This window comes from Scaptodrosophila lebanonensis, unplaced genomic scaffold (assembly GCF_003285725.1).
Source record: "Scaptodrosophila lebanonensis strain 11010-0011.00,11010-0021.00 unplaced genomic scaffold, SlebRS2 tig00000123-arrow-arrow-pilon, whole genome shotgun sequence".
Classification (NCBI taxonomy): domain Eukaryota; kingdom Metazoa; phylum Arthropoda; class Insecta; order Diptera; family Drosophilidae; genus Scaptodrosophila; species Scaptodrosophila lebanonensis.
In genome coordinates this window covers 1,074,715-1,096,341 of record NW_022060581.1, presented here as the reverse complement: position 1 = coordinate 1,096,341, position 21,627 = coordinate 1,074,715, and the positions used below count along the sequence as shown (strand labels likewise).

Here is a 21,627-nt window from a genome sequence, read left to right as displayed (position 1 = left end):
TAAAAATAAAAATAAATAAATAAATAAAAATAAAAAAAACAAAGAATACGTGAACACATTTCTCCGTATTCCAGAATTTGGTGTCTCTAGCTCTTATAGTCTGCGAGATATAGGCGTTACGGAAAATCCTCATTATCGGGGAAATGTGATGCGTAACAAAGACATAAAATAAACTCGTAATGCATACACACATATGGCATCTGTGTACAAAAATGTGTGTTTCTAGGTCCTATAGTCTCTGAGGTCCAGGGGTTCATACAGACGAACAGATAGACAGACACGGTTTCATCGACTCATCTTGTCATTCTTCCTTCTCCTTCTGTGCATTCTAGCATTTTTCACATTCCGCAAACCTTATACCTTTTAGGTACATTGGTATAACCTCTTGTATTTATTTTTTATTTTATTTTTTTAAATTTAATTTCTAAGGACTTTACTACTTCAATCTGCAATTTTCTTACCAATGTAAGTCTCTTTTGGGCTATAGTTCTTGAGTTTCAATTTCGAGAAAGGAATGATATAATGTCAGAATTTATTTGGCGTAAGCTTTCAATAAATAGTTTTCGCTCGCTTTTGGGGGTCTCTCGTTCCGGAAGATGAAGCAACAATCGCGAAAACAACAGGAGGTACTAAATCGGCAACAATGCCCGCCAGGTGAGTGGCAATTTATGTGCCTTATCTGGTGGGGCCTCTCGGAAATTCGCCTGCGGTGGCAAACTTAACTGCCTTATCAGTTGCACAAATCGTCGAAATTTAAGGTCCGGACAATTGCAGCGCTATAATTATCTTTAATCGGCCTGTTGGTGCATGAAAATGCAAACGGGACTGCAAAATTTGAATGGAAATGTGAAAATGTGGAAGTGGATGATGGCCACAGAATTGATGCTACAAGCTGACTGCCCCATATGTGCCCATGCATGTCTGTGCGTGTGTGTGTGTGGGAGTGTGTGTGTGTGTGTGTGTGGGAGTATGTGTGTGTGTTCTACAAGTGCGGAAAATGTAATTCATCAATTCGCGTGCAAATAGCAAATTTTTCGTGGCGTTCAATGCCAACAGCAACCGACAGCGACCGCAGCGCCAATCTGCCACGCCTCCCCTCCCTCCCCCGCCATTGCCCCATCGTCACGCCCCACCTGTCTGATGGCCGGGCGTTGTTTTGTTTTAGCACGCTGCCTGTGTGCCACTGCCACTGCCACAGACGCTGCTTTAATTTTTGGCAACTGGCCAAATATGTTCTATAATAATAATAATGTTGATGTTGGCCACGGGGCGAGAACTTTTGGTTTGCTGTAATGCCAGCTGAATAGCTTAAATACACTACAATGCGATTAAATGTTGCCAACAATATTACAAGAGTTTTCGGTTAAAATTTGAGTTTTTATTATATTTTTATTGCTTTTATTATTTTCACAAAACATTTGAAATTCAAATAATAATGTTGAGAGAACTTTTAGTTTGCTGTAATGCCAGCTGAATAGCTTAACTACACTACAATGGGATTAAATGTTGCTAACAAAAGTATAAGAGTTTTAGTTAATTGTTGAATTTTTATTATATTCTTATTGTTTATATTATTACAATAAATTTGAAGTGGAAATGTGTTCTGTAATAATAATGTTGAGAGAACTTTTGGTTTGCTGTAATGCCAGGTGAATAGCTTAAATACACTACAATGCGATTAAATGTAGCCAACAATATTACAAGAGTTTTCGGTTAAAATTTGAATTTTTATTATATTCTTATTGTTTATATTATTATAATAAATTTGAAATGTAAATACTTGTATGTTCTATAACAATAATGTTGAGAGAACTTTTGGTTTGCTGTAATGCCAGCTGAAGAGCTTAACTACACTACAATGGGATTAAATGTTGCTAACAAAAGTATAAGAGTTTTAGTTAATTGTTGAATTTATATTATATTCTTATTGTTTATATTATTACAATAAATTTGAAGTGGAAATGTGTCCTGAAATAATAATGTTGAGAGAACTTTAGGTTTGCTGTAGTGCCAGGTGAATAGCTTAAATACACTACGATGCGATTAAATGTTGCCAACATTATAAGAGTTTTAGTTAATTGTTGAAATTTTATTATATTCTTATTGCTTATATTATTTTCACAAAATATTTGAAATGCAAATATGTTCTATAACAATAATGTTGAGAGAACTTTTGGTTTGATGTAATGCCCGCTGAATAGCTTAAATACACTACAATGCGATTAAATGTTGCCAACAATATTACAAGAGTTTTCGGTTAAAATTTGAATTTTTATTATATTTTTATTGCTTTTATTATTTTCACAAAACATTTGAAATTCAAATAATAATGTTGAGAGAACTTTTGGTTTGCTGTAATGCCAGCTGAATAGCTTAACTACACTACAATGGGATTAAATGTTGCTAACAAAAGTATAAGAGTTTTAGTTAATTGTTGAATTTATATTATATTCTTATTGTTTATATTATTACAATAAATTTGAAGTGGAAATGTGTTCTGTAATAATAATGTTGAGAGAACTTTTGGTTTGCTGTAATGCCAGCTGAATAGCTTAAATACACTACAATGCGATTAAATGTTGCCAACAATATTACAAGAGTTTTCGGTTAAAATTTGAATTTTTATTATATTTTTATTGCTTTTATTATTTTCACAAAACATTTGAAATTCAAATAATAATGTTGAGAGAACTTTTGGTTTGCTGTAATGCCAGCTGAATAGCTTAACTACACTACAATGGGATTAAATGTTGCTAACAAAAGTATAAGAGTTTTAGTTAATTGTTGAATTTTTATTATATTCTTATTGTTTATATTATTACAATAAATTTGAAGTGGAAATGTGTCCTGAAATAATAATGTTGAGAGAACTTTAGGTTTGCTGTAGTGCCAGGTGAATAGCTTAAATACACTACGATGCGATTAAATGTTGCCAACATTATAAGAGTTTTAGTTAATTGTTGAAATTTTATTATATTCTTATTGCTTATATTATTTTCACAAAATATTTGAAATGCAAATGTGTTCTGTAATAATAATGTTGAGAGAACTATTGGTTTGATGTAATGCCCGCTGAATAGCCTAAATACACTATTAAATGTTGCTAAGAAGATTTTAAGGGTTAGTTCAGTTAATTTTGTTATGTTATTTTCAACAAATTTGAAAAAGAGATATTGACGCCTGAATTTGCCCGCAACTGGGCTGATGGTCACTGATGTCAAGGTATAATTAATTAAAAATTACATGAATTAGGAATTCTTTTGAAAGAAGACTCCTTTCGTGGCACGTGCAAGTGTGTTTTACTTTTGATTACCTCTGTGTGTATATTAAAAAGATTGTTCTAAACCACTTAACTGAGTCAAGATTAGTTCACTCTCTAAGTTTCTATGTTGTTATAAATTTGTTAAATTAATTCAATAATTATTATAAATGCACAGAAAAAAGTCAGCTGCAGAGCGAAAATACTTGTACAAGTATGTCGTTGGTTGACTTGAATCATTTGACAAGAACAGCAACTGTTAACCAGTGCTGCAAATCGTATTTATAATTTATGCTTCTCACACAACAAGCACTTGAGGGGATTCGTTGGCGTCGTTGGCCGACCCATTTGGCATATGGTCGGACTATTTGTTGTCTGTATGATTTTATTTAAAATGAAATAAAATAAAATAAAATTCAAACTGAAAATCAAATTGTTTTGGCTGCAATTTTCATTGTTCTCATCGCTGTTGGCCAACGCTCGACTTTTTGACGCTCCAATAAACGAACACACAGAGGCAGAAAAAAAAAAAAAAAATAGAAAAAAGAAAGCAGAAAACAGAAAATAGAAAACAAAAACTGAAACCGAAACTGAAACGAGGAACCACTTGAGTTCGCCTGTCATGTTCGACGGTGGCAGACATATGGCTGATATTCTCTGCATTGTTTATGCCGTGGCATAACAACAAACGTACTCACATGTACATACATACATATGTGTATTTAGTTTATATACTTGTATATATATAAGTGTTGGTATGTATATGGCGCGCGTTTACATCTATTTTGTGGTGTTTAGGGTGTACAGTTATTCGACTGCGCTCAGGCACGTTGGGTGCGCTCGGCTCGAGATTCGCGTGCATTCCGTGCACCTCATCATCATCGAAAATCACCATAGAAATAATATTAATAATAATAATAACAATCTAGCAATCTAGCTGCAATTCGTACTAATGTGTGTTACTCTATTTCTGCTTTCCAGTAAGCCCAACAATTGGGCCACTCCAAACTGGCACATCAATTCTGGTTCTCCTATCCGCCACCGGGCGCTGGCGGCGGCTCTTCAAGTGAGTTGCGTGCTTGAGATTTGCAGAGCAGTTCTGTTTTTCCGTTTTCCGTTTTTCCTTTTTATAAGTTTTTCTTTTTTTGAATCGCATCGTTTTCGAGTGTGTTTCGAACTTTTCGTTTGTCTCATTTGTTTACGTTTTTTGTTTGTGTTTCTCTCTAACACTCTCTAACTCTTTCTCTCTCTCTCTCTCTCTCACTCTCAATATATTACATCTCTATTACATACATATATATGTATATATATATATACGTATATATATATATATATATATATATATATATATATATATATATATATATATATATATATATATATATATATATATATAACTATATATAACTACATATATATATATATATATATATATATATATATATATATATATATATATATACAAGTATATATTTATGAATATGTATATCTCTGTCTCTCCTTCTACTTAAATATGAAAGACTCTAAGTGTACCCATTCTTCTCGCTCTGTTTGAACTTACGTTTGATTTTTAATGTGTTTCCCCCCTCTTCTTTATTGTGTACTACTCGTATCGTATGACTAAGTAGTCTAAGTAACTGAACCTAAACTCTCGTGAGCTACATACATAATATATAACTACATACTTATATATATATATATATATATCTACATACAATATATAGATCGTATCAATGTGTACTCATACTAAATACTAACTGTTAATATTGTATCTAACTCTTGGTGCGTGTATTAAAGTGTAACTTTGAACGTGTGTACGTAACTACAACAAATTAAATTAGCCTTAGGTCGATGATGATGATGATTATTATTAGTTTTATTTTTATTTTTTTATTTTAGTTTCTCTCCCATCTTTGTCTTCTTCTTATTCTTGTGCTTTAACTTTCGGTTTCTCATCGTTTTGTTGGAATTCGTGTAACTAAAGTTTAGCATTTATCAGGCATAGTTTTAACTTAATTTATGTTATGATTTCAACGACAACAACAACAATAACAACAATAACGGCAACAGCAACAACAACAATAACTAAGCCAGTCGCGCAATATTTGCCTCACGAAGAAGTTTTCGGCAAAGTTTTTATTTTTTGCCTTCTCCGCAATCCCAGGCGCCACTGCAGCAATGGCGAGCGTATTTGACAAAGATAAAGTGAGAGGGGGAGAGAGAGAAAGAGCGGGTGAGCGTGTTGGAGAGAGGGAAAAATTGCGAACGAATGAAGGATGTGTTGCGGTTACTCTTGCTGTTGTTGCTGTTATTACTGTTATAGGTGGCTGGCTGTCTGGCTGGATTGTTGTTGTTGCTGTTGTAGCTTTTTGTAGTTTTAATAGAATTTACCGTTGCCATTGTTCATGGCAAGCAAGTAGTCTAAAGTTTGTTTAGAAAAGTACTACTAAGTATGTATGTATGTATGTACTCCGTATGTATGTATGTATGTATGTAGGTGGGTCTGCAGAGCAGCAGCCATCCATTCATCATGGGACCACACTCGTAACTAGATTAAAGAGCGGCAAACACACTTAAAAGGTAATGCACAGCACAGCACATCACAGATCTAGAGAGCATTAAGTTGAGATAAAAGCAATTGTTTAATTTTTAGTTGCCTAACCTCCATGCCGAAATCTAGGCCATGTACTCGTAGAGACAGCCAGCAGCGAACCACAACACGTTTATTTGTTGCAATCGCTTATTTTCAGTTTCTCAATTAAATATTGAAATTTTTAATGCCATTTTCAGAAAATCAAAAGAAACTTTAAGCATTGAATTGAAGAAAATAATAAACCAAAAAAGTTAGAAAAGATGAGTTTTGATAAGCAAGACAAAATCACTTTTTTTTTATTTAATATAATTTGTACGTTAAGTGTTGTTTCTTTTATGAGAGAACGAATCACAAGACTTTTCGTTGCAATCGTTTATTTTTTGGTTCAATTAAATATTAAATTATTAATTAATGCAATTTTTAGTAAATCAAAATTTAACTTAAAGCATTAAATTGAAGAACATAATAAAAAAAAAAAAAATAGAAAAGCAATTCCCTAATAAAATTTTCAGAACATCAAAAAAATTGTAAGCATTGCAATAAAATAAGAAAAGATAAGTAATTTGCTGTGTTTCACCTTCGTTTTGATTATCAAGACCAAATCACATTAAAAAGTAACTTTCTTTTTTTGTTTAATCAACTATAATTTGTACATAAAATGTTGTTTCTTTTAAGAAATAATGTTCACTTCTTGTTCTGCTCTTTTCATTATCACGTGCTCAACAAAGCAAAAAAATTACATTAGATTTTGAATGAAGAAAATAATTAAAGAAAAAAAGAATTAAATAAAACTATGCAAATTATGAAACAAACGAATCCCATAAAGGTGCATCTCAAAGCAAACAGGACCTTTTTCATGTCGCCACATATTTATGTTTGGTTGCGTTAGTTGGCTACAGAATGTTGGCTCTAGAATGATTCTAGAAGATTTAAATGTCGAAAAAGTGCCCACATTTTTGTTCAAATTAAGGGAAATGGAAGAAAAGCTCCAAATCAACGATTCATGACAATTTAATCGAACAATTTGCTCTGTAGAGTATTCGACAACAACTCCCAATATTCGCCTGAATTGGCTCAAACGGTATTTTCGTTTCGGGAAATTGCATTTAACCATGAAAATACAACGCAACAAGGACATTCAGAAGGCCAAAACAAACCTTCCGAAGGACATGCCTAACACATTCGTTTGAAATGCTCCTTGGCGTTCAAGGCAATTCAATGTATTAAGTCGAAATGAGATTATTTTGAATAAAATAAACTCATTTTGTGTGTTTCTAGTTTGAAAGGATCCTGTTTCGGTATGCATCTCGTATAACTAAACAAAAACATGTTCAAAAGTAGTTTGGTTTCTATTCAATTCATTATAATTTGTTCATTATTAAAAATATTGTTAGCAGCCATACAAATGACTACAAAACTTTTGTCCGTCTTCTTAGAAGATCAAACGAAAATGTAAAATTGAGGAAATACAAGGAAATTATACAAAAACCTTATTAGTTATTAGGTAACACTTTTTTGTGTTTTAAACACTATTACTTTTTAATGACTTTCTCCAGCGTTGGCAGTTGCAGTAGCGAAAACGATTTCTTTGATTCCACACCGCAGGACAGTAATGTATAGCTTTGGCATTCTTATGGCATTTTTATTTATTAAAGGATATTAGTAGTATTGTCTAACTGACATTTAACAACACTCAATTCATACAATGTATTAGATTTTTTCATTTACAACACTCATTTGATTTGGTCGAGATTGTAGCTATTGTAACAAATTCTTTATAATTGTCGTCCAATTCTGTTTGTCGCTGTTATTTAAATGAATTTATTTATTTAATTTGAACATTTACAAAATACTTGTAATTATATATCTGTCATTGTTCATTCTTTTCCCGTCTCTTGAACAAATTCTTTATAACTGTCGTCCAATTCTGTTTGTTTCTGTGATTTTAATGAATACTTAAGACATCAAATTTTTTAAATTTAATTTGAAAATTTACATAAGTTCCTATACTATTGTAGCTATTAGTCTTTCCTTTCTCTTTAACAAATTCTTTATCCTTTTTATCCAATTCTGTTTGCTTCTGTTATTTAAATGAAAACTTAAAACATCCAAAATTGTCAATAATATTTATATCTGCCATTGTAGTTATTCGTCTCTTTCCGTCTCTTTAACAAATTCTTTATAATTTTAGTCCAATTCTGTTTGTTTCTGTTATTTAAATGAATACTCAAGACATTCGATTTCTTAAAATTTAATTTGAAAATTTACAAAAATACTTATATGTATCTACTTGTATATCTAAAAAAATTATGATTTTCTTGGCAATAAGTAACACATTTAATGAAGCTAAACAAATTCAATTTAATCAGATGTATACTTCATTTCTCTAAAACAGCTAACGGCGCCTGATCAAAGATATTTGATATTTTTTGATTTGTATCGGACACGCACTTCCAACACACTTTGTCAGCCACATAAATGCTTTGTTCCCCCAATCATCCGCCAATAATTCGGCCATTAAGGGCTGTTTGTGCAATCTCTGGTATTATTTTTTTAATGTTTATTTTTTCAATTGAACCGCACGCAATAAGCAGCAGGAATAAAACAAATAAACAAACAAACAAACGAACAAACAACAATAAGTGGAATCATAATAAATACATGCCATGAGTTTTCATTGGCATTTTCCCATAAAAATCAAAGCGTAAATAAACAAGAGTTCAAACGGCGCGCAGGCAGAAAAAAAAGAATATTTTCTCACTCAAAGATGATGTGGCAGCCACTCAATTGTGTTTTATTTGCATTTTTCTTGTTTATTTTGTGTGCTTTAATTATCCCAACTATGTACGTGTATATGTGTGTGCGTGTATGTGTGTGTGTGTGTGAGAGTGTGTTTGTGTGTACTGATGATTTGATGTGACCGCTGGGAAAAAGTGTTTCATTTAAATTTTCATGCGAAAAGGCAATGAGAATTTTCAACTAATGTACTAATCATTTACTTTGTGTTCTTTTCTTCTTTTCTTTAATTGTCTCTCGTTTTGCCACCTATTGCTACCCATACACACATCCATATCCACGCCCACTTCCACGTCCACGCCATGCCACGCCCTCGCCCACCATCAGACGTAGCCCTAGCGAGCATTTGTCGTAGCTGTTAACTGTTAACCTCATTGTACGCATCTCAACATAAGAAAGAAGCGGCTTACCACCTAGAGAAACATTTGGCTTAAGAGAGAACGCGACTCGTGCTCGTGCCTCGTGCTTCTCGTGCTCCTCGTGTCCAGCGTCGGTCGACGTTCGTTTATCGTTCGTACGCTTATCTTGTTCGTTCCGTCCACACACACACGTACGCACGCACGCTCGCACACACGCACACACACACGAACGCACGCACGCACACACACGCAACCACCCACTCTCTCTGTCTCTGTCTCTCTCTTTCTCTGTCTGTCTCTCGCTCTCTCTCGCTCTTTGTGCCCTGCACACTATAACTAACACACGAATAATCAATCACACACCTTCTCAAGAAACTATTTGCTGCGATCCTTGCGCGCGTCTTCGTCGTCTTCGTTTTGTCTGCTTCTCGCACGCCAAGTGAAACAAAAAAGAAAAAAACAAACCAAAACAAATTATAATATAATATTCGCACAATTACAACAAGAAAAACAACAACAACAACAACAAAAGCAATAACAATTAATTATTATAACACACAAACGACACAACATCACCGACAACTACAACTACAACAACAACAGACACACTTAGAGGTAAGGAGTAAGTCTCTCACTATAATTCTCTGTCTCTCTCTCTCTCTCTCTCTCTCTCTCACTCTGGTCTCGTAGTGTTGGCTAAAACCAAAATTTTTGTGTTTTTATTTTATTTGAAATTTTTGATTTGAACATTTTGTCGCTTAGTTGGTTGGTTTCTTGTCATTAAGTAATTAATTAATTCGTTCGTTCGTTTGTACGTTCGTTGGTTCGTTTTTTGTGTGTGTGTTATCCGCTTAGTTTTTTTTTTTTTGTTGTTTCAAAATTCCTTTAGTTTAGTATTTTTATTTGTTGTTTATTAGTATGTTCGGTATGACATTTTATTATTTCTTTTGGTTTTGCCTCCGCCTCGGTTTTAGTTTCTGCCTATTATTCTTAGTTTCTTTCTTTCTTTGCACTCGCCTTGTTAGTTCGTTGCCTGTGTCAAGTACTCGTAGTTGTATGTAGTACTTGTTGTTGTACTTGTAGTGCTTTATTCTCGAGTCGCGCTTTGTCTGTAGTTTCTTCTTCTTCGACATACATACACACAGTCGTAGTATTAGCTCATAGCTCATGCATAAGTAGGTTGTCAGCTGATGTCAACAACAACAACAACAACAACAATAACAACAATAACAACAACAGCAACAACAAACAATAACAACAACAAAGTAGCGGGTGTCTGTTCTAGAATTGCTGTAGAATGTAAAATAAGTTCGCATCAAAGGCCACCCCCCTCTAAATGCCCCCAAATAATAGATGTTCTCTTTAGAAATTCATTATTGAATATAATCTTAACTACACACACTACTATTAACTAGAATATCACATGTATTAGAGACGGTCGACAATTTCATTTCAAAACTAACTCAGTAACCCGGTAGTAATACTAATATTTAGAAACTGTATTAGTTCTTTGGTGGAGAAACACATTAAATATACTCGTATACTCGTACGTACTATATGTTTTAAGCTATGGAATGTAGTGGTGTCTGATCGGACCAGTTCCGATATTTAATCTGCTCGTGTAGAAAGAACTTCTTCTGTTTGATATGTATGTATGTATGTAAAGTGGCATCCTTGTGCCATTATCATCAGTTGGCACCCCCGATCAGGCGAAGGTGTAATTAAGAAGAAGTCGTGGGATAGTCGTTTTTCAACAGTCGTAAGCAGCAGTCGTGGCATTCAGTCGTCAGTAGTAAAGTTGTACAGCAGTCACTAAAGTTGGTCAGAAGTTGCAAAAGTCGGCGTCTAAACATATTTTTAAGTCTTATGTTATTATATAATACTATTCTTATTGTTTGTCAAATACTCGATATACTTTATTAAACGATTTATAAACCTAATAAATCTTACATGGGGGCTCAACCGTGTCGAGCAGCCGGACAAATATTCAGAACAGTTCAAAGTTTTTAAGTGAAGCATTCATAAAAAATGATTCTTACATAAGGGCTCAGCCGCATAAATTTTCATACGCAGTCAGTTGAAATAATACATCTAAAAGTTGCAGTGCTTAAAAATGATACGCTCAAGCAGAAAAAATAAAAATGGCGCACCAAGCAAGAAAAATCTGTTGCCGGTGGCGCGCATGGAAAATGGAAAGACATCACAAAGTGTAGACGATCTCGATCTAACGTTTGAAATGGTAGAGGAAAGCAGAGCAGTGGTAAATGATGAACAAAGTGTAAATCATACGTGCGAAAAAGAGATAAATATATACAAGTGCGAACAAGGCACAACGGCAGGAATAAAAGAAAAAGGTGCGAACGTCGAACTACATGATAATTGCGCAGTTGAAAATACCGAGAAAAGAATGTATTCTGAGGAGACACACACATGTATACAAAACCACGATTTGTCAATTTTAATTAAAATGCTGAGTGAAAAGAACGATTCTAACCCAAACAAGAACAGTGTGTCGGTGGAAAGCTTTGCAAAAGTAGTCCCTGATTTCGATGGCATAGCTATACCAGTTAAGCAGTGGGTAAATAATTTCGACGAAAACGCCGAGGCATACGAATTAAGTGAAAAACAAAAGTATGTGAATGCAAGAAATAAAATGGTTGGCACGGCCAAATTATTTGTGGAAACTATTACTGTATCAAATTATGAAATGTTATGTGCAGCCTTAATAGAAGAATTTGATAAACAGCTGAGCAGTGCCGAAGTACATAAAATGTTGCAAAAGCGGAAAAAGCGTGTGTCGGAAAATTTTCATGATTATGTGCTCCAGATGCGAAAAATAGCATCACTTGGACAAGTTGAAGATCAGTCGGTTATAAATTATATAGTTGATGGCTTAGACGTGCGTGACGATCTAAAATTTCCGTTGTACAGTGCGCCCACGTACAAAGAACTTCGAAGTCGGTATGAGCTTACTGAATTAGTGGCAAAGAGCAGTTCGTATAACAAACGTCGCGAAAACGTTGATAAAGTAGGAGACAAACAACAACAACAGCAGCATTGCTACAATTGCGGTTCAACAGAACATAAGCGGGCAGAATGTAAACGAGAAACAAAATGTTTTAAGTGTAACGGTGTCGGTCACATAGCGAAGCAGTGCGTGGCAAGCAAACAAAGCGTTAACATTGTATTAAAGGAAAATCGCGTTAAAGAAATAAAAATCGGGAAAGCAGTTGTATCGTGTTTGATTGACACTGGCGCGGATGTTTCACTTATGCGAAAACAAAAATATGAAAACATTTTCGGTGACCAAAAGTTGCAAAAGAATTTTACTAAACTGTTTGGCTTAGGCAATATTGCCACTGTCGTGTTGGGTGAATTTACAGAAACAGTTGAGGTCGATGGTTTTGTGACAAATCATACATTTCTTGTTGTACCAGATGCAAGTCTAAAAGTTGAAATAATTGTTGGCTATGACTTTTTACAGAAGTTTACTGTCACACTAAATTCCAATGGTTACACGTTCGTACAGGCGCAAACAAAAGCTGATGATGAGCAGTCTGAGTTGAATGTTTTTAACGTGGTAAGTCCAGCAAGCGAGATCGATTTAAATGTTGAATCCCAGTATGCCGAACCAGTCAAACAAATGATCGCCAATTACAAGCCGGTGGACAATGCAGTAGAATGCCCAATAAAAATGACCATCATACCGAATGTTCCAAGCATCGCTTTTCGCGAAAGTCCAAGCCGATTGTCTACAACAGAACGTGAATTTGTACGAAAACAGGTGGATGAATGGCTTCACTGTGGCATTATCAGAGAGTCGTCGTCAAACGTTGCAAGCAAGGTGGTGTTGGCCAAAAAGAAAGATAGGACCTACCGATTATGTGTGGACTATCGTAAGCTGAATACCCTCGTACTTAAGGATAGGTTCCCAGTACCAGTTGTCGAAGAAGTACTCGAGAAGATGCAAAATGCGAAATATTTTACTGTTATGGATTTGCGAAATGGCTTTTTTCATGTGCAGGTAGAGGAGCAAAGTCGAAAGTATACAGCGTTTGTTACCAAGGAAGGGTTGTATGAATTTAATAGGGCACCCTTTGGATTTTGCAACTCCCCAGCAGTGTTCGTACGATACGTTAATTACATATTTCAAACATTGATTAACAAAGGCATAATGGAGATGTATGTTGACGACATAGTTATTTTCGGAGATTCAGCTGGTCAATGTTTGGAAAATATGCGAATTGTACTGAAGCAGGCAGAAATGTATGGGCTTGATATAAAATGGGCCAAGTGTCAGTTCTTAAAGAAGAAAATAAATTTTCTGGGTCATGAAGTAGAAAACGGACGTGTTTGGCCAGGTCAAGAAAAGGTAAAAGCTGTGAAGAATTTTCCTCTTCCCAAAAACATACGGGGAGTACAGGCCTTTCTTGGACTAACGGGGTATTTTCGAAAGTTCGTTAAAGATTATGCATTACTAGCCAGACCGTTGACACAATTGTTGAGAAAAGAAGCCGAATTCAAAATTGAAGGGTTACATGTACAGGCGATAGAACAATTAAAGAATGCTTTGACGAATGAACCAGTATTGAAGATATTTATGCAGAATGCGGCAACACAGTTACATGTTGATGCGTCAAAAGATGGGTTTGGTGCTACTCTTCTCCAGCAGCATGATGGCAAGTGGCATCCTATTCTGTACTGGAGTAAAAAAACGACACCTCAAGAAGAAAAGTTGCATAGCTATTTTTTGGAAGTGAAAGCAGCATATTTAGCAACAAAAAAGCTACGACATTATTTAATGGGCAGTGAATTTGTTCTCGTTACTGATTGCGCAGCGTTTAAGATGACATCAACGAAAAAAGAAATTCCCAGAGAAGTAGTGCAGTGGTTAATGTATCTGCAAGATTTTACGTATACCATAGAACATCGCGCTGGTATAAGGATGAAGCATGTCGACAGCCTCAGTCGATTCCCAGTCATGATCGTAAGCACAGAAGTTCAGGCACAATTTTTAAAGGCCCAACGCAAAGATGAAACCTTAGTTGCAGTTGCAGAAATTTTAAAACTGAAACCATACGCAAACTACAAGGTCAGAAATCAGCTGATTTATAAACAAGTAGATGGTATTGATTTGCTAGCCGTACCGAAATGCATGGAAAAAGAAGTTATCAGGAATGCTCATAACTTTGGTCATATGGGTGTGAAGAAAACCATGCATCACATTCAGCAGGACTATTTTATAGCACACTTAGAGAAAAAAGTTGTGGAATTTATCGCGAATTGCATTGAGTGTATAACACATAACAGAAAGCTGGGTAAACAAGATGATTTTTTGCATTGTATCGACAAAGAAGATCAGCCGCTGAGTACACTCCATGTAGATCATTTGGGATCATTGGACCTGACTGCAAAGAAGTACAAATACATATTCGCTGCTGTTGACGGGTTTTCAAAATACACATGGTTGTATCCAACAAAGTCTACCGATGCGCAAGAAGTTGTTAAACATATCAGCTCGTGGGTAGCTATCTTTGGGAATCCACGGCGTATTATCAGCGACAAAGGAGCAGCATTTATATCGAAGCAGTTTAAAGATTTTTGTGAGGAACACAAAATAGAGCACATCGAGACTACTACAGGGATCCCAAGAGGAAATGGGCAGATAGAGAGAGTCAACCGAGTTATTCTGTCTGTTTTGTCAAAAATGTCTGCAGCCGAGCCGTCAAAATGGTATAAATATACATCACAGGTGCAACGATCTATTAATACACATGTCCACTCATCTACGAAGTACACTCCGTTTGAAATTATGTTCGGCGTCAAAATGCGTAATGAATCTGATCTGGAAGTGGTGAAAATTCTTCAGGACGAGCTACTGGAAGGCTTGCAGGATGAACGCAACCAAATCAGAGCTGATGCCAGAGTACAGATTGAAAAAGCTCAAAGTTGCTACAAGAAGAATTTTGACAAAAAGCGACGTAAGCATAGTGGTTACCAATTAGCAGACTTAGTAGCCATTAAAGTAACACAGTTTGTAAATGGTAAAAAGCTGGCTCCGAAATATATCGGGCCATACGAGGTTACCAAAATAAAACGTAATGGAAGGTTCGACGTGAAGAAAGTTGCAGAGTTCCAGGGTCCGAATCAGACTTCAACTTGTACTGATTCTATGAAACTGTGGCGTTACATGGGTCAAGACGAAGACGATGAAGCTGGAGAATCATCTGAGACAGATGATGAGCAGGATGGCCGAGTGTAAAGTGGCATCCTTGTGCCATTATCATCAGTTGGCACCCCCGATCAGGCGAAGGTGTAATTAAGAAGAAGTCGTGGGATAGTCGTTTTTCAACAGTCGTAAGCAGCAGTCGTGGCATTCAGTCGTCAGTAGTAAAGTTGTACAGCAGTCACTAAAGTTGGTCAGAAGTTGCAAAAGTCGGCGTCTAAACATATTTTTAAGTCTTATGTTATTATATAATACTATTCTTATTGTTTGTCAAATACTCGATATACTTTATTAAACGATTTATAAACCTAATAAATCTTACATGTATGTATACCTACTATATACCTCTTTTCGATTGCTTGAAAAACGAGAGACCCGTACGAATAGATACATATTAGACCGACAGACAGAAGCTATGAACAACGAAATATAAACTATCAAGACAACTCTATAACAATTTTAAAAGAAAAGTATTTAAAAATATAATTCTAAATATAATTCCAAATTAAAAACAAATTACTTTTCTAAAGAGTTTTCATTTTGAGATTCAGAAAGAATATCAAGAGATCTCAGTAACTATTAACAAAAATTCCAATAAATCAAAAAAACAAAAAAAAAATAACGACTGAGAAAAATTATAATTAAAAATAATTCGAAACTAAAATAGTAGTTGGTGAAGGTTTTTTGCTTCTACCCGCAATTCTCCAAGAGCTCACTTGGCCTGTACTACAAACTGTAGTTTTGGGCACATCTCCTGTTATCGATGTACTCGTAGCTAAAAATTGAGAGAAAGTGCGCAAAGAAAATAGTGAACTTTGCTGTTGCCTAATTATGCAAATCAATCATACGACATGTTGTCAAAAGTCAAATGTCAAGGACAGAAAGAAGTAGTACTCGTAGTGGTAGAGAAGAAGCTGCTCGACTAACTGCTGCTCGACGTTGTGTGATAATTGCCTGTAAAAATATTTGAACACGTAATTGACGCGAGTGGCAAGCACGGCGTATCAGAAAACCAACAACCAACCACTGAACCACCCAACAAATCCCCCCCCCCCCCCCACTCCTCCAGAAAACCCAAAACCTACGCCCCTGCTGTCCATGCCACCTGTGCACTTTTCCAAACGCAATTTGTGGCCATTATTGCACTTTGCTTTTCATTTGGCCAGCAACGTCGGCACAGTGTCGATTTGGCTGCTGACTGTGGACATGTCAACGCCCAGGCTGACGAAATATTTGATGGCGGTGCGCGGACGCCGCCAAGCTCCGCAGGAGTGTGAGCGTAAGTAGCGAGTAGTGCGGCTCTTTAATTCTCCACCTATATCTCAACCTAAACTCACCCCACCACCGCCACCACCACCACCACCACCAACAAAAACAACAACACCACCCACAAGAAACCCCCCAAACGCCCGTCCGCCCCACAACCAGCGTTTCGATTCGTTTCGTTTCGATTCAATTCAATTGGATTCGATTCGATCCGATTCGAAGCGTCTCTGACAATGCAGAAGTTAGCGGAAGTTGGCCATTTCCGTTCAATAGACACACAAAGTGTTCTTCACACATAAGGTGTGTATTAGATACAGAAGAAGAAACAGAACTAAACTAAGATAAACAAAAACAAAAGTAAAGTCTGTCGCCAAAGTAAACAGAAGAGATGTTTGTATTTATGGCAAGTTGAAAATTATATTGAAATGTGTGCAGTGCATCGAGTATACTATAGTATATACGTAGTAGCTAGTCAGTCGACTTATGGACACACACCTTATATTGTTTACTGTGACACGGAAATTGAGCATATGGCGGTCTCAAACGGGCGCACATGGCGTATGAGCAATATGTAATAAGGTTGCCGCCTATCAATGCATTTTGCATGCCGGACATCGCGATAATTGCAAGAGCCGTATACACACACACACACACACACGCACACAGACACGCTCGATAAAAGGGCCATACAGTGAAGCAGGGGTATGACGAAGTAAGGCACAGATAGGCAGGTCTCTATAGTACGAATATGTTCGATAGTATGATCCCTCAGATCTTTTGAACGACAAGCGCTAATGCAATGCATGAGCAGTTCGAGCTTAGAGCAGACCTCACTATATGTGTTATAAGACTTTAAAACTTTATTACTAGTACTGTTATTAAATTGTAAGTACTGTTATAAAAAGTAGGCGGGTAATGGTTTGGCATTCGTTACGCAGAGGCTCAACTGCAAAGTAGCTGTAAAGCGCGCATGTTGGCGCATATTTTATGCGAAAATTATGATGCGAACATGCGTCTGTCCAGTTGTTCCAGTTGTTCCATTTGTCCAACTAGATGGCCGCATGGTAATCAATAAATTAGACGAAGGAGGGGGTGGGTGTGGGGCTTGGGGGTGTTTGCTTAAGTCGCGCAGCTAAAGCGGCAGCACGAACCCAGCTGTTTGTTACCAATTGAGGAGGAGGAGGAGGAGGGGGAGGGTGGGGGTTACGGATAGGTGATAGGTGGTAGGTGGGTGAAGGGGATAAACTGAGTTAAGGCAAATGGCATGTTCTTTTTGTCTATGCATTGTTTGTTCTTCCTTAGTGCGTTCCACTTCTTCCAGACATGCATGGATTTTGTTTAATATTCTCATTTATTGATTCCTTGGCATGTTTTCAAATGCTCAGAAGATAAGAAGGAAATGCAAGCGAAAGAGCTCCAATCAAACTAATCAAATGCAAACTACATTCTCTCCCCTCTCTCTCTCTCTCGTTCTTTCTTTCTTTGTATCTCTCTCTCTCTCTCTTTCTGTTTCTCCCAACGTCTCTCTGCCCCCCGCTTTCTTTTGTTTTTTTGTTGACGCTCTCTTTGCAGACAGCAAAACATCGCAAACCGACGAAGAGAAGCAACGCGATCGGCAGCGCAACGAGCGCGAGGCCAAAAAGGAGGAGCAGGACGCCATCAACTATAAGGTGAGTGTGTCAGTGTCCGCGATTGTGTCTGTGTCTGTGTGTCGGTGTGTGCACGAGACAAACGCGTCGGTAGTTTAGTGTCGCGCTCTCTCTCTCTCTCTCTCTCTCTCTGTCTCTGTCTCTCCTATCTCTCTGCCTCTCTTCATCTCTCTGTCTCTTTGTCTTGTACTCTCTGTACTTTATCTCTCACTCTTGATAAATGTGCATCGCGAGTGTCGCGTTTGAAAAAAAAAAAATTAAATTAAATAAAAGAGAACCCATCGCATCTAAAATCGAAATCCAAATCCAAATCTAAATCGAAATCCAATCGAATCCAAATCAAATTACTCGTTTCGCAACTAAGCAAATTAAAAAATGGCAGCCACGCCCACAACCTTATAGTAAAAATGCATTTTGCAACAATTGCATGCAAACAGCGCGACAAGGAGCAACGCGAGGCACGCCTGCTGGACTTTGAGATACGACGCCAGCAGAAGCGCGAGGAGCAGAATCAGCAGCGACAGCAGCAGCAGCAAATACAACAACATCAGCAGCAGCACCAACAACAGCAGCAACAACAACAACAGCAGCAACAGCAACAACAGCAGCAACAACAACAGCAGCAGCAGCAACAAAGCGAAAAAAGTCCACCCACCACTTCGGCTCACTCGCAGCAACAACAGCAGCAGCGGCAACAGTTGCAACTGCAACAACAACAATCCCTGCAGCAGCAGCAGCAACAACAACAACAACTGCCAAGCAGCAGCGGCAGCGGAAGCGGCAACACACCGGCCACGCCCAAGCTACAGACGCCGCCGGATCGCTCTCTACCGCCAGCCTTTCGCAGCCACTCAATCGAGCGTGAGATTCTCTACGAGCGGAAACGTTTCTCGGCGTCCCAAACAGCCGAATTCAAGGTAAGTCGATCCGATGATTTCCGGGCCCCTATGCTTCGACCCAACAGTCAAATAATTTGCACACAAACTCATCTATTTAGGCATCATTCAAGCGACGAGAAAAACTTCCTTATTGCTTTTCCTTCAAAATACCTTAACTTGTAAAAGGGAGCGTGTTTTTGCGCCAATTATTTGCCTGTCTGATCGCAGGCCTTTACCCTTGATAAATTAAACTGGGACTATTTTGACTAAAAGTACTGTTGCATCACTAAATAGTGGAAGATCTTGGCTGGGCAAAGCATAAACTTAGGCCCACCGTAAGGAACTAAGCTTAGCCATGTGACTCAAAGGTAGTGAGAAAACAATTACAGTCAAACCAGAGAATGAGTTTGTCACCTTTTTAGTCGTAACATTCTGTCAGAAAGTAAACAGAAATGCAAAGTAAATTGAACAATCACACTCTGTACATGAAATTTATAAGAGTAGTAGACACGTATCAGGATTGCGGGAAGTGTGAAGTGAAAATGTAATAGGGAGACGGAGGCGACAATTTTCCCAACCCCCACAGAGTATTATATGTATCAGCATCTGGTTATCCGTCTGTCTGTATGAACCCAAGTATCTCCTAACGTATAAAGCTAGGGTCAAAAGAATTGGTATATTCAACATATTGATGTATTTTTAGAATGTGAATTTTGTAAAGTTTAGAAAATAATATTATTTTATAATAAATAATATTATTTTACTAAGAGAGAGGGACTGGTTACAAAACGATATTAATACGCCCATAGAAAACTACAATAGATTTGTACTTTATGCAATAATAAATCAGACAAATTATTTATAATTTATAATTTTTGATTTTTAGATCAAGCTTCATCGTGATAGACCGATTTTAATGTCGAGCCATCCTCTTGTTTCGATCTAATTGAGAGCTCCTACTACTATAACCCAAGCCAACTTATCTACTATTCTTACGCTCTATTTGCAATCTCTATCTTAACTGGCCTCAACTGGCACTGTTTAATGGAAACAAGTTTTACTTAAGCTAGCTAAGCTGTTTACACAAAGTCCAATCCAATCTACCATTATGTAACGAGCGGGATCAATTCTCCTGTGCATATTATATGTGCCCGAAACTATTGTGCCCTTTGGTTACCGGTTATAAAAAGAAGCTAGGAGCATATCCTTGCATTAATCTTAAAATTTTTAATTCAAAAATATGTGTTATATTAATAAGTCTAATATTTAGGAATGTCCATAACATCGATATTTTTATAAAAATCTATCGAAACATCGAATCTAAAAAGATCGAGTTAAAATCGAAAACAATCGCTTACGTTAAAATCGATACATCGATATATCGATGCATATTTACAGCACTACCCTTAACTTAATTCTACCCTGCTGCCATATTTCTTATTCAACCCTCACTTTATATGCATAATCCAGCCGAGCCTTAACTTAGCCCAGTCTTACATAAACGTATCCAAGTCTTACATTACCTAACCCGGCCCATCCCCACTTGACCCCAATTACCCTCACCTAACCTATTGTAGAGCTATGTGCCGAAAAAGGTGGCTGAAAAATGAGTTCTATCTGTCGTTAGCCAACCTCATTTAGGGCGTTGTGCCGAAAAGGGTAACTGAAAACCGAACTTAAGGATCTGTAATGAATCGAAAGGATATGAACATTTTTAATTAATTGTTGATTGCATTTTTTGTTTTTTGTTTTTTTTGTTTTTCAGTTGCCTTGCGGGCTAACCGCGACACCATCGCCTCAAACCCTTGCTGGAGCGCCGGCGCCTGCAGCGCATACGGCGGCATTGGCGGGCCCGCCGGCAACAGCCGCGGCTGCCACAGCTGCGATAATCCCGATATTACCGCTCGGCGTTGCCACGCTGCGCGATGATTCCACGGAATCGGAGCAGTCCGTGACGTGCGCACAGGCCCAGCCAGATGCCTACCATCGCATCATGTGAGTACCAAGCCAATTTTTGTTGACCACTTTTAAGTCATTTGTAAGTGGTGGGGTGGGGGAGGGGATAAAAGGGGAGGGGTTGGGGGATGGGTTTTCAGTCGCTCATTTAAAATGCAATTAGTGTGCTGTGCGCAGAGACATGTGCATTAACTGCCGTCCGGCAATTGCAGTTGCACTCAAGCCAGGAGCTGCCAGGAGCCTCCGGTCGGTCCGCCGAGGCACACACACACACACACACACAGCTGCCGTTTGTCATTCACGCTTCAAGGCTCTGCCCAAATTAACTTTCGGCTGCTGGCGAGCTACATGGCCGAGAGCAAGCGAGCAACAAAGACGAAATACAAGCCTCGAAAGTGCAAGACCGCAGGAAGCTAATTGCGAAGCGACGAAGCTGGAATACTCTACAAGAGTATGTGCAAGGAAGAGATGCAAGGGTCCGCTTTCTACAAATTACAAATAAGAAGCTGTTGCTTCATAAATTTCTTGATAACCGGGTCGATATTATATATAGACATGGAATTATTTTATTGGAGATAAAGATGAAATACTCTATGTGCAAGGAAGAGATGCAAGTGTCCGCTTTCTACAAATTACAAATAAGAA

General features: G+C 37.3%; 2 protein-coding genes across 2 annotated transcripts in view; both read left to right on the top strand.

Moving 5' to 3' along the window:
* The first annotated feature begins 596 nt into the window (after nucleotides 1-596).
* Nucleotides 597-20,981, top strand: LOC115628763 (putative cyclin-dependent serine/threonine-protein kinase DDB_G0272797/DDB_G0274007). The gene is made up of 6 exons (XM_030524979.1): nucleotides 597-654; nucleotides 4,245-4,325; nucleotides 18,072-18,169; nucleotides 18,586-19,065; nucleotides 20,792-20,928; nucleotides 20,975-20,981. The coding sequence occupies exons 1-6, from the start codon at nucleotides 597-599 to the stop codon at nucleotides 20,979-20,981; spliced, it is 861 nt and encodes a 286-aa protein (XP_030380839.1).
* LOC115628770 (voltage-gated potassium channel subunit beta-2) overlaps nucleotides 20,966-21,627 on the top strand; it is a 79,386-nt gene continuing 78,724 nt past the window's right edge. Inside the window, exon 1 of the mRNA XM_030524985.1 lies at nucleotides 20,966-21,021. Coding sequence (XP_030380845.1) covers nucleotides 21,020-21,021 — 2 coding nt within the window. The 5' untranslated portion in view covers nucleotides 20,966-21,019. The remainder of the gene's footprint in view (nucleotides 21,022-21,627) is intronic.